This window comes from Peromyscus leucopus, chromosome 3 (assembly GCF_004664715.2).
Source record: "Peromyscus leucopus breed LL Stock chromosome 3, UCI_PerLeu_2.1, whole genome shotgun sequence".
NCBI classification, from domain to species: Eukaryota; Metazoa; Chordata; class Mammalia; order Rodentia; family Cricetidae; genus Peromyscus; species Peromyscus leucopus.
Window position 1 is genome coordinate 155,094,822 of NC_051065.1, and position 17,276 is coordinate 155,112,097.

The window sequence follows — 17,276 nt, forward strand, 5'->3', positions numbered from 1 at the left end:
CAGAGGCTGTCCAGTAGGACTTGCCTCGCAGGTTGAGTGTATGCTGAACTTGAGAGAACAGTCAAGGCTTGGGCCTGAGCTTAGGATGTGGGTGGCTCCTTTTCCAGGAAGCTCCTGGCTTTGCCTTTATCCCTGCTGACTGGTACTCTCTGGGTCAGTGACAGCACAGGGTGACTGATGAGTGAGCACAAGGCAGAGGTGGCAGCGGTGTGAGGCTTCCTGCCCCTTGAGGACTCTGTTCCTACCCATCCTAGACAGGTGCTGCTCTCCTGACCTGCCCTAGCTTTGGCCCGGTTTCCCTTCCCAGGAGAAGCACCGCCCTAGCTTTCAGCCCCTCTCCATGGTCCCTGAGCCCCCTGTTCCTCTGCATATACCATTCCAGCCCCGGCTTCCAGGAGCAGGGAGCATGGCAGTGTCTTCTGACTTGCAGGGCAGGTCAGGACACATGGCTGGGGCCTGAATCAACCTCCTGAGCAAAGAGGGGTTACCCAAGACAAGCCCTCAACTCCTCCCTTCCTGGAGCCTGTCACAGCCCAGGGCGGCCCAACATGGTTGCCACTGGGGGCTTGAGGTTGCAGTGTGATCCTGGGATCTGCAGCAGGGTGTATGCCAACCCCTGCTCCTCCTAGGATGCTGGGGGGAAAGAGGCAAGTCAGACAGGAAGGCCTGGGGGCTGATAGCACCGCGGGAAGGAATGCCACAACACCCGGATGAGCCAGTGAGGCCCAGGGGCAACGTCATGGTTGCCCCGCCCTCGGCTGTCACGGTGCCATGGCCTCTCCTTCCCCAGCCGGGCCACATTCACAATCAGCACACCGCTCGCCTTGCTGCTCCCATGAGCCCAGAGACTCCAGGTAATGGGACGTGGGACTGGTCAAGCGGACGGGTAGGTGGGTGGTGTGGGGAGGTTTGGGAGAAACGGTTGATCCTTGGGCTTGGCTCTGTGTGAGTCCTTTGTGGACCTGGGATGAAAGCCCCCAACTCTGTACCTTCTGGGCTCCCTGAGGCCCCCCCAGTCTCTGTTGTGAATGAAGTCAGGCAGGATGGACCATTTGTCCCCATGGTGGTTTGGACACTTCTGTCAGCTTAGGCCTGCCCACAGTCCATGGCCGGCTCTGACTCCTATCACTGGCTTGTGTGGACGTTTAGAAAACCCTGGACCTCCCTGACCCTCAGTTTCCCCATTTGGAAATGAAGGCTTTAGCTAAGTATCTATAGGCTTTTCTCGCTCTGCTGTGGTAGAACCCCACAGCTTAGGGATGCAAAGGTCTCTGCCTCTAGCTTAGCTCAGGTAAAGCCACCACCCTCCCTCCTGGAAGAGGAAGTCCTCTCCAACCCCCCTGTCAGCCAGGAGACCCAGCCAGGTTAGGAAACATGGGAGAACCTATGCTGAAAGGCACCTGTGTGTGAAAACGCTGAACACAGAGGAAGGGGAAGGGGAAGGAGGCGGGCCCCGCTCCCAGGCAGAGCCTTTCATCAAGTGGGATAGCCCCCTGGGGAGAGGGTGCTGGCAGACCCCAGGAAGCCCTACCCAGCCTTCTTGGGGTCATTTCTCCCCATGGTAGCCATCCTCACCCTGTGGTCTCTGCCCAGAGCATCCTGGTCTTCAAACCTCTAATAGGCTTCTTTTTTTTTTTTTTTTTTTAAAGATTTATTTATTTTATTATATATACAGAAGAGGGCACCAGATCTCATTACAGATGGCTATGAGCCACCATGTGGGTACTGAGAATTGAACTCAGGACCTCTGGAAGAGCAGCCAGTGCTCTTAACCTCTGAGCCATCTCTCCAACCCCTCCAATAGGCCTTTTAAGGGGGCAGAGAGGTTATCCAAGAGTGCTTATTATTTTCTTTTGTTCTGTTCAAAACTGCCCCAGGGAATCCAGGGCCCTACCTAGAGCTTGGGAGCATGTGCTAGGGGAGGCATGGTGGAAAATAACCTGTGTGTGTGTATGTGGGGGGGTCCTGTTTAGGGTCAAACAAGCAGATCTGTAAGGCATAGGACTAGAACTCAGGGTGATGTGGCCCTCTGCAACACTAGGTCACCTGGACTCTGAAGTTCTCCTAAAGCTGCTTTCTCAGCCATGACTGTTTCCACTCTCTTTCTTTGTCTCTGTCTCTCTCTTTCTCTCTCTGAAACAGCTTTGTTGAATGAAGCATGACAACATATACCTGTAATCCCAGTACTTGAGAGGTGATGTCAGGAGAATCAGGAGTTCAAAGTCACCCTCAGCTACATAATAAATTCAAAGCCAGCCTGGGCTACATGAGACCCTGTCTCACCTGCCCCTGTCAACAAAACTACTTTATTGATAGATAGAATTTACTTGCCATAATATCTCTATCTATTATCTATCTATCTATCTATCTATCTATCTATCTATCTATCTATCTATCTATCTCTATCTCTATCTCTATATCTCTTTCCCCCCACTTTCCCAAAACAGGTTTTCTTTGTGTAACAACCCTGGTTGTCCTGGAACTTCCTCTGTACATCAGGCTGACTTCAAGTTCACAAAGATCCGCCTGCTTCTGCCTCCCAAGTGTTGGGATTAAAGGCATGTGCCACACTTGGCAGTCTTTCCCTCTCTACAAGGTTTGGTGCAGAGGTTTCTCATCTCTCATTGAGTTCTACCACCTTGACGATCACATTTAAAACACTTCTCAGATAGAGCTATCTGGGGCACTTTTCACAGTGGGCACTTCCTCCATGAGAACTAATTGGCTTGACCCAATGGATGTAGCATTTCAGACTGTAAAAATGTGTTGTTTATTTATTTGTGACTATGTATGGGGTACATGTGTGCGCATGTGTGCGCGTGCGCGCGCACGCAAATGTGGAGATCAGAGGACAGTTTTGGGGGTCAGATCTTTCCTTCCACGATGTGAGCCATGGGAAATGGAACTCAGGTTGTCAGGTTTGGTGTCAAGCACCTTTACCTGCTAAGTCATCTTGCTAGCCCATGCCTGGGCAGTTCATATGCATGGAGTATGTGGTCCCTTTTTACTTGGATGCTCACCAACCCAGTTCCAGATCACCCTTCCTTCCCCCCCGCACGGCTGGATAGTTCTGTTTATGCCTTGTTTTGTGCATCCATTTACCAGTTGATGGAGATTTGGGTTGTTACCACTTCTCAGCTATTTCGAATGATGCAGCCACAAACATTCATGTGCTGGTCTCTGTATAAATATGGGTTTTCACTTCTTTTAAAATTTTCTTTTTAAATTACACTTACTTATTTAGTGGGTGGGTGGGTACATCGTGTGTTTGTGTACAAGTGCACATGTCATCACAGCGCATGTGCAGAGGTCGAAGTACACCTTGCTGGAGTTTGTTCTCTCCTGCTGTTCGGCCTGGGGATTGAACTGAGGTTGTCGGGCTTGGTGGCAAGCACTTTAACCCACTGGGCCTTCTTGCCAGCCCATATATACCTAGGAGTGGAATCTTGCATCAGCTGGTAACTATGATTAGCATTTTGAGGGACTGTCAGACTGTTCCCCAGGGCAGGCTACACATTCTTACCTTGCCACCACAACCCATGAGGGCGCTCTCTAGTGTCTTCTCATCCTTGCCAACACCTGGGACTGCCTGTCTTATTTTAACCATGCTTGTGGGAGTGAAGTGGAATCCCATTGCGGTTTTGAATTGTGTTTGCCTAATGAATAATGATGTAGAGATCTATCGGATGTGTATGAGAAACATCTGTTCATATCCTCTGCCCACTTTTAAACTGGGCTAGATGTCATTTTATTGCAACACACACACACACACACACACACACACACACACACACACACACACACACACACACACACCAGCAACAACACGAACCAGCAAAGAGACATCCAGAGCAAACGCTAATCCGGTTCTGAACATGGAGCAGCCATCTCCAGATCATCAGCCACTGGATGAAAACCCGGCGCTCAGTGCGCTGCGCTGACCCGCTTTGGTTAGGTACAGCAATGCATTTTCAACTTACCTCCGACTCACAGTGTGTCGTCAGGACCCAACCCCACTGTAAGTCGGTAAGCATCCGGGTCTACACGTTAGGCACTGTGTACTCGTGTCCTGAGGCCCTGATAGCCACAGGGAGTGAAGATGGCCGCCGAGACGGGGTGATAGCCACTTTTTTTTTTTTAAGTGCCTTTCTTGCTATTGATCCAATAATCAATTTTGCACAGGTGAGAGATGCATGTCCTCCGTGATAACGAGGCTAGCAGAGGACTCGGGAGTGCAGTGGCTGGGCTGGCTGAACTTTTCCTGTTCTCTCTTGTACTTCCGCGATTAGCTCTATCTCCATCCGCGGTTTCTTTCCGGGGACTCCGAAGGCACTCGTTCACTCTTGGGCTGATTCAGGGACAGCTGTATAGTCCGAGTCTCACATCTACCCAGTGGGGCTCCTGCATGCTGCTTGTACCTCAGCCTGCATTGTGGGGCTCCTCACTGGCCTTGGGGACACTGCACAGGGACACTTGTGCTCTGCCTGGCACAGGCTACGGGTGCACATCAGGATCGTACTATGTGCTATTAGCTGTTTTTCATTTAAAGTGCAGTAGAAAAAGGATCCTGTGTGACAGAACAAACCTTTAATGCCAGTACCCCAGGAGTCAAGTGTATCTCTCTAAGTTTGCAGCCAGCATGCTCTACATAGGGAGTTACAGGACAGCCAGGGATATACAATGAGACCCTGCCTCAAAAAAATAATTAGCAGAAAAAGACAAACAAACTTTGTTTCTGTTCTGGAGATGTTTGTCCCAGGGGCTAATAGCTTCTGGGCTGAGAACATAGTTACTAACCACTGCTGCTCACAAATTGGATTCCACACTTGGCTGTGCTCTGGGCCACCCCAAAGCAGTTGTTCTGAGAAAAATGACTTCATGTACTGAGCAGAATGGTTTCACAGCCCAAATGGGAGTGGCCCTGCACTGACCCTGGGCAGCAGCCTGGGCTTGTTCAGATAGTGTTCCCCTCTAGACTGAGCCCCTGTTCCTCCAGCACATCTATTAGACGGAGTCTTGGGGTCCCACATCCTGTGGGTTCTGTCGGTCTCTCCAGATCGTGTTCTGTGCAGAGCATGAGCCCAAGGATGAAGGATGGGGAGACGGGGGTCCTCTTCCTCACTGTGGACTCTGCTTCTGTTCACATGACCTGCGGCTGTGCTAGCTTGGCTCTGTGCCTACTGCCTTGGTGGCCCATACTGCCACTTTAGGCCACGGTGGTTGGTCAACTACTGTGTTGCCCAGCATGCTAGATGCTTACCTTTCAAGTTCTCTTTTAAAAAGCTCAGATCAGCTGGGCGGTGGTGGCGCACATCTTTAATCACAGCACCTGGGAGGCAGAGGCAAGCATCTCTGTGAGTTTGAGGCCAGCCTGGCTACAGAGTGAGTTCCAGAAAAGGTGCCAAACCTACACAGAGAAACCCTGTCTCGAAAAAAAAAAAAAAAAAAAAAAAAAACAGAAGCTCACATCTTCAGGAGTTCAAGGCCGGACAGCTACATGAAATCCTTTCTCAAACAAACATCTGAGATCTAAGTCAGGTGTAGTAGTGTCCACCTGTAATTCCAGCGCCTGGAAGGCTGAGTTAGGAAGGTTGTAAACTGGAGGCCAGCCTGGGATACATGCAGAGACCATGTCTCAGAAGACTTGCTTAATCTGGATTGTTAACGTGACAGGATTTAGACTCACTATGGAAACACCTCTGAGGATGTTTCCGGGAAGGTTTAGGTGAGGAGAGAAGACCCACCCTGAATGTGGGCAGTCCAGCCTCATGGGCTGGGGTCCTAGATCAAATAAAAAAGAAAATTCAAGCTGAGCACCCAGTATTTATCTCTCCGTTCTTCCTGACTCGGGGACAATGTGACGAGCTGCCTCAGGCTCCTGTCTTATGCCTTCCCCATGGTGATGATGTCAAACCACGAGCCGAGAGAAACTCTTTCTTCCTTAGAAAATGAAATAAAACAGACAACAAAAGGTAAACCCACCTCAGCTCTATCGAGCAGTCTTCCAACTGGCCCGCCATTCCTTTTCCATCAGGAGTGTCACCCTCGACAATCCCTTTCATCATCTCAGTTCAGCCCGGGTGTCAATCTCAGAGCCTCTGCAGTTCCCAGTCCCTGGCAGCAGCCTCAGTTCTGCCCTGGCCACAGGTCCATCTGGGACACTGGCTGCACAGTGTGGGTTGGTGCCCCTGGCCTGCGTTGGGACAAAACAGTAGATGAAGTAGAAACTGCGATGTCTTCCTTCTTTCCCTCCGAGCAGCTCTGTGCCAGTCCGCTTTCCATCACCCAAACAATATACCTCAGATAATCGATTTAGCACAGAGAAGGTTGGCCAAGCAAGAGGTACATGCTTATAATCCCAACACTCAGGAGATTGAGGCAGAAGGTGGCCAGCCTGGGCTACACAGAAAGACCTCATCTCAAGAAAAAAAATAATAACAAAAACAGACTAGGATGCAGCTCAGTTGGGAGAGTACTTGCTTAGCGTACATGAGGATCCAGGTTTGGTCTCCAGCACTGGAAAAACCACGCATGGTGGCCCATGCCTATAATCCCTGGTGCTGGAGAGGCGGGAGCAGGGTGATCAGAAGTTCAAGGTCATTTTCAGATATATAAAAGGATTGAAGGCAGCCTGAAGAAACAACGGAAAAAGGTGTGGGTGGTGTGGAGTGAGGGAAGGAATTGGCTGAAGGTTAGCCCGTGATCAACTTGCCGTGGGCCTGGGGTCCAGAGGTACAGCACGGAAGGAACATAAGGAAGAGTGAGCCAGAGAACCAGGCTTCCATGGTCCCCTTCAAGGACATGCCTCCCAGTCACCGCCTTCTGCCCACTAGGCCCCTCCTACTGGGAAGCTGAGGAATGTTGCAGGCCTGCTCTTTAAAACAAACAAACAACAAAAAAAGCATTTTAATTACATTTATTAACTTATTTGTGTGCGCACGAGCGTGTGTTCCGAGGCGTGCATGTGGAAGTCAATTTGTGGGAGCCAGTCCCGAGGATGCAGCTCAAGTTGTCCATCTTTATAGCAGTTGCCTTTGCCCACTGGGCCACCTCACCAGCTTAAGCTTGTTTTTTCCAGTTCTGTGTGTGTGTGTGTGTGTGTGTGTGTGTGTGTGTGTGTTTGCACATGCGCACATCAGCTCGTGTGCACGTGGCGACCAGAGGACAAGCTTAGGTCTTATTCCTTGGGACCCATCCACCTTGTTCGTTCTTTGAAATTCTTGTTATTGTTTTATTATGTGTGTGGGTACTCTGCCTGCATGAGAGTGCCTGGTGACTGCAGAGGCCAGAAGTGGTGGGCATTGGATCCCCGGGACTGGAGTTTCAGGAGGTTGTGAGCTGTCATGTAGATACTCCGAATTCCATCTCAGGTCCTCTGGAAGAGTAGCCAGTTTTCTTAACTGCTGAGCCCCATCTCCAGCTACCCACCTTGCTGTCTGAGACAGGATCTTTCACTAGTCCTGGGGCTTAAAGATTATGTGAGGCTGGCTGGTCATCAAGGCCCCGGGATCTGCCTGTCTCTGTGTCTCCAGCATCGAGATTACACGTGTGCACCATAGGCCTGGCTCTTTGTGTAGATTCTGGGCATTGAACTCAGGTCCTTTTGCTTGCAAGCTGAGCACTTTGCTGACTGAACCGTCTCTTCAGCTCTCACATTCAGAACTGCTTTTGACGAAGCACCTACTATGTGTGGGAGACACATGGTTCCCGCTCACGGGAGCTCAGTGACTTTCTCAGCTCGACCCTCATAGAAGCCCTTGCGGCATAATGGCACCAACCATCTCCCCCAGGGGGAAACAGGCTTGCAAAAGTGAAACGGCAAAGCAGGAGTGAAGCAGGGACACAGACTTTGAATGCCCCCCTCCCCCACGCTAGAATGGCCTAATCCGGACCCTGTCTGTGAATGAAGAATAAGACGAAAGGTATGAGAACCTGTGCACTCTCCTGCCTGCAGCCGCCGTGAGCTCCAAAGGAGGAGAGAGATGCAGAGGAGGCAAGTGACAGGTCCACTGGCTCAGGGGACATGGTGGCAGCCTCAGGATACTCCAGGGCCAGGCTCTTGGGCTGCCGACTCAGCTCCCTCTGCAGCTCTTGCAGGCCTGCTCTGAGGCAGGCTCTGAAGGTACTTGTACAGGTCGGTCACACCTCACATCCTGCTGCTGGTAAGAAGGCCTCTGTGGTCTGTGTCCTGGGGTCACATGGGTTATGTTTGATTCAGTCTACCCCAGCAGTTCTGACTGATGTGTCCGAAAGGCAGGCACTGGCCACAGTGGGCAGTGACAGCCTCCAGGCCTGGATTCCAGGGGGAGATTCCAACCCTGAGGTCCTCAAGGCTGCGTGGAAAGCACTGGACTGCATTCTGGGGACAAGAACTGGGCTCTTGCACAGTCTAAGAGAGAGTCAGAAGGAGTGTTCTTTCCTACAAGCCTCAGAGTCTTTAATATTCATATTGCACAAGCCTCACAATTCAGCAAAAAACAAGCTCCCTGCTGTCCTCACAAGATTGTTAAACGCTGTTCTAATTTCTCTGACAGATCCTATCATGCCCGAGCCCCAAGGTTCTTTGAAATTAGACAGGTTAACCTTGAAGGCTTTATCTAGAAGGGAGTGCTCTGTACTAGACTGTCAGCTCTGGAAGGGCCCCACAGAGATGGGGAAACTGGTCCAAAGCAATCCAGCAGTGTTTGGGGAGGGGAGGCTGGAAGCAGGCCAGCCATATGGGAGCGGTTCTGGCGGCGGCGGAGGGCCATAGTCCAGCTACAGGTGGAGAACAATTAGATCACCACCACATTCTCATCTTGCTCCTGATGTTGGATCCCCAACTTAAAACCTCCACAGAGTCTCAGGAATTCACGGCCACCATGCTCCCAGGAAACCAGATCGTTAGTTACATTTGGGAGACACTGTATATCTAGAAGAGAGGGGAGCTTATGTTTTATGTGCAATATTTTAGGCTTTTGTTTGTTTTATTTTATTTTATTTATTTTGAGACAAGGTTTCTCTGTGTAGCCCTGGCTGTCCTGGAACTCACTTTGTAGACGAGGCTGGCCTCCTACTCAAGAGATCCGCCTGCCTCTGCCTTCTGATGGGATTAAAGGAACACACTGCCATGCCTGGCTTATTTTAGACTTTATAATTTAATTCCCATAGTGTTCTGAATAACAGAGATTAGCATCCCATTGTACAGTTGGGGAAATTGAGGCACAGTCTGGCAGTAGAGACAAGAATAAGAACTCAGCAATGAACAGTTCGGAAGTTCTATCCCCTCCTAGGGCCTCATGGGAAGGTGCAGTGAACCAGACCTTCTGGGGCCTTCTCAGGTTTTGGCTGGCTAGTGAGGAAGGAAATACTCTTGACTTTGCTGACCTTGGAACTTGGGGTTCCAGGAGTATGATGGGCTCAGAGAGGAAACCTGGTGGGTGGGAGGTGACTCAGCAGGCACCGTGCTTACTACACAGGCAGGATCTGAGTTCAGATCCCCAGCACTCACATAAAAAGCTAGGCATGGTGGCATGTGCCAGTGCTGGGAGAGTGGAGGCCAAGGGACCCTGGGGACCTGATGGCTAGACAATATGGTCAAACTGGGGAGCGCCAGGTTCAGGAAAGCTCAGTCTCCAAAAACAAAAACAAAAACAAACAAAACTAAAAAGGCAATACAGGCAGATCTGGTGTCAACCTCTGCATCTACACATGCATGCACAGGCAAGCACATCTGTATAGACACACACACACACACACACACACACACACACACACACACAGTAGCTGGTTTGGGAAGAAGGAAGCCAAGTAGTTGCTGGGCTGCTGGGCTAGGCACTGAGTTACAGATGAATAGGTCCTTGGGACTGAAAAGATGGCTAAGTAGTTAAGTAGAGGACCTGAGTTCCTGTGCCTCCCAACAGCCAGTTCTAGGGGATCTGATCCCTCTGGTCTCCATGGGGACTGTGCTCAAGTGTACATACCCACATAAACACAGTTTAAAATATTTTTTTAAAAAACACAACAAACAAACAAATAAAAAACCAGATCAAGTAGGTCCTCCGTAGTGTTCGAATTCAAATGCCAGAAACTGTAAATTAGGTTGATGGCCATGGGAATTCACAACTGCACCTGGGCCAGGTGTGGTGGTGCATTCCTTTCATCCCAGCTACTCAGGAAGCTGAATCCGGGAGTTCTAGGCTGTAGTGTGATATGCCGATGGGATTTTTGCACGGTTTGACATAAATATGGTGATTAGTAATGGGATTATACCTGAGAATAGCCACTATACTCCAGCCTGGGCCTGGTGTGCCCACAAGGTTCCTTAAAGGTGGGCAACAGGGGGCAGCAGGTGGAGGTCAGAGCAAGGCTATGGGAAGACTTGAGCTGACACTGTACATCTTGAAGGCAAAGGCTGCTTTGGGGACCCTAGAGCAGGGGTGGAGTATGAGGATGGGGGTGGGGTGGGAGACATTACTCTGGATGATGTAAGAAAAAAAGGGAAGGTGGGTATGGTGGTGCATGCTTGTAATCTTAGTGCTTGGGCTGTCGAGGCAGGAGGATCAGGAGCACAAAGGTCAGCCCTGGCTACATAGCAAGTTCAAGGCCAGTCTGACCAGCATAAGATCAGGTCTCAGTAAATGAAGAGAAAAAAGTCTTCAGGACAGCCTCCAGAGAGGAATGTAGCCTTGTCTACATCTAGGTTTTAGCCCAAGAATATCCATCTTACATCTGGCTGTTTCTCCCCCTCCCTCCTCTGTACATAAATATATAAGTAAGCCAGGCGGTGGTGGTGCCTTTAATCCCAGCACTCGGGAGACAGAGCCAGGTGGATCTCTCTGAGTTCGAGGCCAGCCTGGTCTGAGTGAGATCCAGGACAGGCACCAAAACTACACAGAGAAACCCTGTCTCGAAAAAAATACCAAAGAAAAAAAGAAAAAGAAAAAGAAAGAAAGTGAAAATAGGATTGAGGGTGCAGTCTCAGTGGATGTTGAGGGCCTGGTTCAATCCCCGGCACTGAAATAAAAGAGAAGCCCACGTTGACCTAACGCTGTGTTAACTACTAAATGTCTTTTGTTTTGAGCCGCTGTGATTGTGGATGTCTCTTACAGCAGCCATCAAAAATGCTCAAGGGACCGAACCAGGTCCTAGGGGTGTGGTCTTGTAAAGTCGATTTGATTTTCCTCCATCCCTGTCCTGCACTTCCTAAAATCCCTAATGTCTCCACGGCCCCTGTGCCTGTGCAGCCTCGTGAGTATTGGGGGTACACCAGGCTGGGCCTTGGAGGTGGAGGGAGCTCCCGATGAGCTCTGGTCCCAGAAAGACAAGGTAAGACTGGAGGACTGGGACATTCATCCAGGGACTGGAGGAGCGACTGAAGGTCACCAAGGCCAGTCGCACCTGCATAATGAAGCCTTGTGGGTGAAGACTCACAAGGACAGGTGGCACACTGCAGGGCATCTGTGTTTATCTGTGAGCACAAGACCTCTGTGCCTCCTAACAGGGGACGAAACAAACCAGGGCCAGGCTCGCTCTGTTTCTGTTGTTGCTATTGCTGTTTGCTTAAGACAGAGTCTCATGTAACCCAGGATGGCCTTCAGCTCTCTCTGTGTAGCCAAAGGTGACCTTAAATTCTGCAATTTCCTGCCTCCATCTCCCCAGGGCTAGGATTACAGGTGTGTGGCACCATAACCATTCTATATGATTCTGGAGGTGAAGACAGGGTCTTGTGCATGCTAAGTGAACACTACCAACAGAGCCACAGTCCCTGTCCTGCTTTTTCTCCCTCCCTCCCTCCCTCCCTCCCTCCCCTCTCTTCTTTCCTTCCTCCTCCTTCTTTGCCATTTTTTGAGACAGGGTCTCACTATGTATCCCTGGCTGGCCTGGAACTCACTATGTAGAGCAGGCTGGCTTCAAACTCACATAGATCCTCTGCTTCTGCCTCCTGCGTGTTGGACTAAGGCGTGTGCCACCCTGCCCAGTCCTCCTTTCTCTCTTCATCTCTCTTTTTCTCGGCCCCCCAGAGTCCGTTTCAACTCAAAGGAAATCATGTGTTATACGGTTTGGTTTCTGTGGTGCTGGCAAGGAAACCCGGGCCTTGCTCACTCTACCACTGAGCTATAGTCCTGCCCAAGCCATGACTTCTGAACCTGAGAGGCTCCTCCTGGCAAACTCTGTGTGGTCCTGCATGCTTCTTGGTGAGCTCATGTCCCTAGGTGTTGGGCAGTGTCCTGCAGATAGAACCTTGCCGGTGACATTTTTAAAGCTGTGTACGCTTTCTTGTAGTTGGGGCAAAGGTGCTAAAAGAGAAAGGGCCACCTCAGGCCTTGCCTCTAAGATGTGTCCATTTGCCTCTTCTGATGGGTCAGTGCCATACTGCCCAAGAAAGCTGGCTTTGGTATGTGCCCCTGCAGTCCCTGATACTCAGAAGGGAGGATGGCTTGAGCTCAGAAGTATAGGACTAGCTTGGGTTATACAGCAAGACCTCGTCCTGAAAAAAAAAACAAAAACCAAAAACATGCCCTCGAAGTTCCCTGGGCTATTCCCTAGGAAACACTCCCTCTGGTGTCTGGAATGGCTAAATCTGAGCCAGGGCAGCAGAATTTCATAATGCTGCTAGTGACTGTTCATGGCTTCCTTCCTGATGCTAAGGACAGGCTTGGGCAGAGGATGCCAGCTGTGCTCCAGTAGTCTCCCCACCTGGGCAGCACAGCAGCCCTTGTTCAGCCCCTTCCAAGCTATGGGTGCCTGGCAGGTTCCTCAGCTTCTCTGTGCCTTGGCATTCTTACCTATAAAATGGGTACAATCACAGTGAGAGGGTAGTGGTTGCTGTTAGAACATTGCCCAGCAGGTAGTGAGCCCCGAGAGTTGTTTCATCATTGTCACAGTCATCATCCTCCTTGTTACCGGCATCATCTTTTGCTCTGTGCCTCCCTCTATCCAAGTAGGGAATGAGAGTCAGGTACATAAATCAGCCTGAGTCCCCGCCTTGTCTAGGTTCACAATCTTGTGAGGATGTCAGACCCTCTGAGGAGCCCTACCTGAAGCATGACGTATAGGCGTGTGGAAGTCACTGGCTTTCACGTCATTAATATTTATGTAACAGGTGTGAGTGTGTGTGTGTGTGTGTGTGTGTGTGTGCAAATGCAAAACAGATTAGTTTGCATTTCCTCCCTCACCCACAATCACTAAGCATTTCCCAGCAGGCCACTGCATCTGTTCCTGTCCACTAGCAAGGGAACACATGGCTACACCCAACTTCAAGGGATTGTGGGAAATGTAGTCTCCAGCTGGTAGTTTCCTGATTGTCTAAAATCAGGAGGTTGGACCCAGCCACATGTATCTCTCCCTCTTTCCCCTCCCACACCCCCAAAACACCCCCCTCCAAATAAATCTGCTCTGCTAGCCATTTGGATTTAGACACACCTCTAGTGACCTCTAGTGACTTCTCAGAAGCTCAGTAAAGCAGAGCATACCGTCCCAAAGGGACTTAGTTCTCAACTCTTGGCTTGGTCTTTACCAGCTCCACCCATAAATATTTCGACCTGCCTCCATGGTGGCCCATGAGTAAGTTTGTGTCCCTGGTCACAGAATTGGAGCTCTGGAGTCGCAGCCTGTGAGAGACCCTTGTCTCTGTGTGCTAACACCTGAATAGACCCACAGCAGAGCTGACTGTTGTTTTTATTTCTGTTGTTCTATTTACCGACAAAGACTTGGGAGTCAGATATTGGATATCTGTCTTCCCAGGTCCTCCATACTCTCTATGGCTAAAATTCTTGTCGTTGGCTCCACCCCCTGATCCAAGGTCAATTTTTTTAACACAGTGTCCGAGTTTCACAGTGAGATCAAATATCCTACAACAGCTGACCTTGCAGGATTATTATAAGGTTCAAATGAGACCATCTTTTTTTTTTTTTTTTTTTTTTTTTTTGGTTTTTTTGAGACAGGGTTTCTCTGTGTAGCTTTGCGCCTTTCCTGGAACTCACTTGGTAGCCCAGGCTGGCCTCGAACTCACAGAGATCCGCCTGGCTCTGCCTCCCGAGTGCTGGGATTAAAGGCGTGTGCCACCACGCCCGGCGAGACCATTTTTTAAAAGATCTTTTATTGTCTGAAAATTCACAGGCAAGGGCTGTTCCCATTCCTACCGGACTGGTCTGCCAGCATTGCAGGGGGAATCATGGACACGTGCCCTTTGTAACATGATTGACATAATACGGATGCAAGGGGGCATGTGTTTTTGTTTTTAAATTATTTATTGTGTGTGTATATTGGTGTTTTGCGTCCATGTATATCTGTACATCATGTGCCTGCAGTGCCTCTCCAAGGCCAGAAGAGGGAGTAGGATCCTATGGAACTGGAGTTATGGACCTTTGTGAGCCATGTGGGTGCCGGGAAAGAACCCAGCTTCTCTGCAGGAGCAACAAGTGCTCTTGTTGTTGTTACTTTGTTTGAGACAAACTATGTAGCTCTGGCTGGCCTAGAACACCCTAGGTAGACCAGGCCAGCCTCAAACTCAAAGATCCCCTGGCCTCTGCCTCCCAGCTGCTGGGTACCATCATGCCCAGCTCTAACAAGTGCTCATGACTGCTGACCCATCTCTCCAACTCCTGTTGTTTTTCTATCTTTACATAAATAAATGTAAAAGAAAAAAGTAGAGATGTAAGAAGGTTCAGAAGGCTGAAGCAGGAGACTTGCCATCAGTTGGAGGCTAGCCTGGACTATATAACAAATGAAAAAAATAAAGAAACAGGGCCTGGTGAGATGCCTCTGAGGGTAAAACACCTGAGGCCAAGCCTGAAGACCTGAGTTCAATTCCCAGGATCCACACAGTGGAAAAGTGAATCAATCCCTGAAAGCTGTTCTCTGACCTCTACTCACACGGACCCACGTGTACTCACAGAAGTAATAAACATTAAAAATGAACAGCATCAAAAAACTGCTAGGTAGGTGGCACACACCTTGAATCCCAGCATTCAGAAGACAAAGGCAGGCAGACCTGGTCTACATTGTGAGTTCCAGACTGGCCAGGGCTACACAGTGAGACCTGATCTTTAAAAAACAAAATAAAGCAAAACCCTAATACTAACATAAATATCACACCTTAAAAGGGGTTTTGTTGTTACTGTTGCTTTTGTGAGTCTTATTGTTTCATAGTCTGGCACCAAACACCTAACCTCGGACAATGCTCCTGCCCTTAGCCTCCCAGAACGTGGGAACTACGGGCATTTACCACTACGAGAGTTCCCATGTGTATTCACAGGCACGCATGTGGAATGGGAGGCCAGAGGACAGCCTCACCTATTGACCCTTGCTTTCTGTCTTGTTTGAGACAGGATGTCTCTGCTGTTCACTTCTCTGCTAAGATAGCTGGTCTGCAATCCAGCAATTCTCCTGTCGCCTCCCACCCCCTTGCCATAGAGGCACACTAGGATTGCAGATTGGAATCACTTTTCCATGGATTCTAGGGATCTGGGCTCAGGCTATCAGGTTAATGAAGCAAGTGTTTTACACACTGAGCCGTCTCCAGCCCCTAAAAGACTTCAATATTATCAAAAGATGATCAATATTCAAATTTTCCTAATTCATATTTATTTGTTTGTTTGTTTTGCTTATTTGAGACAATGTATCTCTGTGTATCCCTGGCCCACTATTTTTTCTAAATTGTATTCCTGGAGCTGGTGAGATGACTTAGTGGGTAAGGATGCTTGCTGCCAAGCCTGATGACCAGAGTGGAATCCTTGGGAGCGAAATGATAGAGGGAGAGAGCTGATTCCGGAAGCTGTCCTCTGGCCTCCATACGTGCTGTGAACTTGAAGGAAACATGCTAAACAAACCACAAACAAATATAGGTTGTTTTTTGTTTTGTTTTGGTTTTGGTTTTGGGTTTTTGTTTGTTTGTTTGGCTTTTTTTTTTTTTTTTTTTTTGAGACAGGGTTTCTCTGTGTAGTTCTGATGCCTGTCCTGGATCTTGCTCTGTAGACCAGGCTGGCTCTGAACTCACAGAGATCCGCCTGGCTCTGCCTCCCAAGTGCTGGGATTAAAGGTGGCACCACCACTACCCGGTCTACAAATATGTTTTAAAAATAAAAATGGTGCTGGGAATGGTGGCGCATGCCTTCAGTCCTTGCACTCGGGAGGCAGAGGCAGGCAGATCTCAATGAGTTCAAGGCCATCCTGGTCTCCACAGCAAGTTCCAGGCCAGCCAGAGCTACATAGATAGACCCTGCCTAAAACAAAATTCCTTATAACTTTAAATGTTGTGTGTTTTCCTCCCTGTCCTTCTTCATAATTTGCCAAGCTCTTGGCATATGAAGACTATTAACTAAAGTGAAGGTACCAACTCGCTGTTCTTCCTCTAGGAAAAGTGATGGAGGCTTCAGGATCTTCTTCCCAGTCTCAAGACAGCAATGGAATCCACAGAGAAACAGAAAACCTAGACTGTAAGTTTGCTTTCTCAGACCCTCTGAGCACAGTCTCTGGGGATGTGGATCCAGCCTGGGTGGGACCATCGAAGACGCTGCTCAGGTCATGATGGCGCATGCCTTCAGTCCTACATCAAAGCTGTAGCAAAGCAGTGATTTTCCATTCATGTGCTCCTTCCAGCCCGTTCCTACACTTCCTAGCTGAGCAGGTCCTCAGTTGCTCCCCAGATTTTGAGAAGTTTCTGGGCAGCTTGTTTTGGAAGTGGGGGGCGTCTCTAGAAGGTGGGAAGGGTCTCATGCATCTGCCCTTGGAGAAAGGGAAGGTTTGGGGCTTGATCACAGGCTGCCCTCTGTGTGACTTAAGAGAACCCTGAGCCAGTACTGAGTCTGGAGGTCTCTAGGTGGGGTATTGGGGGCAAGGGGCGAAGGGGGCTTAGAAGACCCTTTTCTAGGGTCTGTATGCAGAGGAATGTTTGCCTTGGGCTGTCTTTGACACCCCCACCCCTACGTAGGGATCTGAGAACCTTGATCTTGGAAACTTTCCATTGGGCATGGATACTCAGGGGAGTAGTTATCCCTGTTGGCTTGATGAGTGCTCCATGGAGAGGCTGTACTGTTGCTGGGGATGGGGCAGGGGGCAGGAAGCGCTCACCACCTTGCCTGTGTGCATCCAGACCAAGAGACAGAGTTCCACAAGCAAGATGGGAAGCCCCAGGAACGATATGAGAGAAAGAAGTCTTCCTCCTCCTCATCTTCCTCTTCTTCTTCTTCCTCCTCATCATCTTCCTCCTCCTCCTCAGGTATAGCAAGCATTCTTAGGACTGGGGTGTGACTTGATGGTACAGTGCTTGTCTCATATATACAGAGCCCTGGGTT

At 49.6% G+C, this 17,276-nt stretch overlaps 1 protein-coding gene across 2 annotated transcripts in view; it reads left to right on the forward strand.

Moving 5' to 3' along the window:
• Window positions 1–507: 507 nt before the first annotated feature.
• Window positions 508–17,276, forward strand: part of Tmem40 (transmembrane protein 40) — a 28,848-nt gene continuing 12,079 nt past the window's right edge. The window contains exons 1-3 of one of the 2 annotated variants that reach the window (XM_028864081.2): window positions 508–854; window positions 16,338–16,418; window positions 17,075–17,200. In XM_028864081.2, coding sequence (XP_028719914.2) covers window positions 695–854; window positions 16,338–16,418; window positions 17,075–17,200 — 367 coding nt within the window. In that variant the 5' untranslated portion in view covers window positions 508–694. The remainder of the gene's footprint in view (window positions 855–16,337; window positions 16,419–17,074; window positions 17,201–17,276) is intronic. The other variant, XM_037204249.1, reaches the window with a different exon arrangement.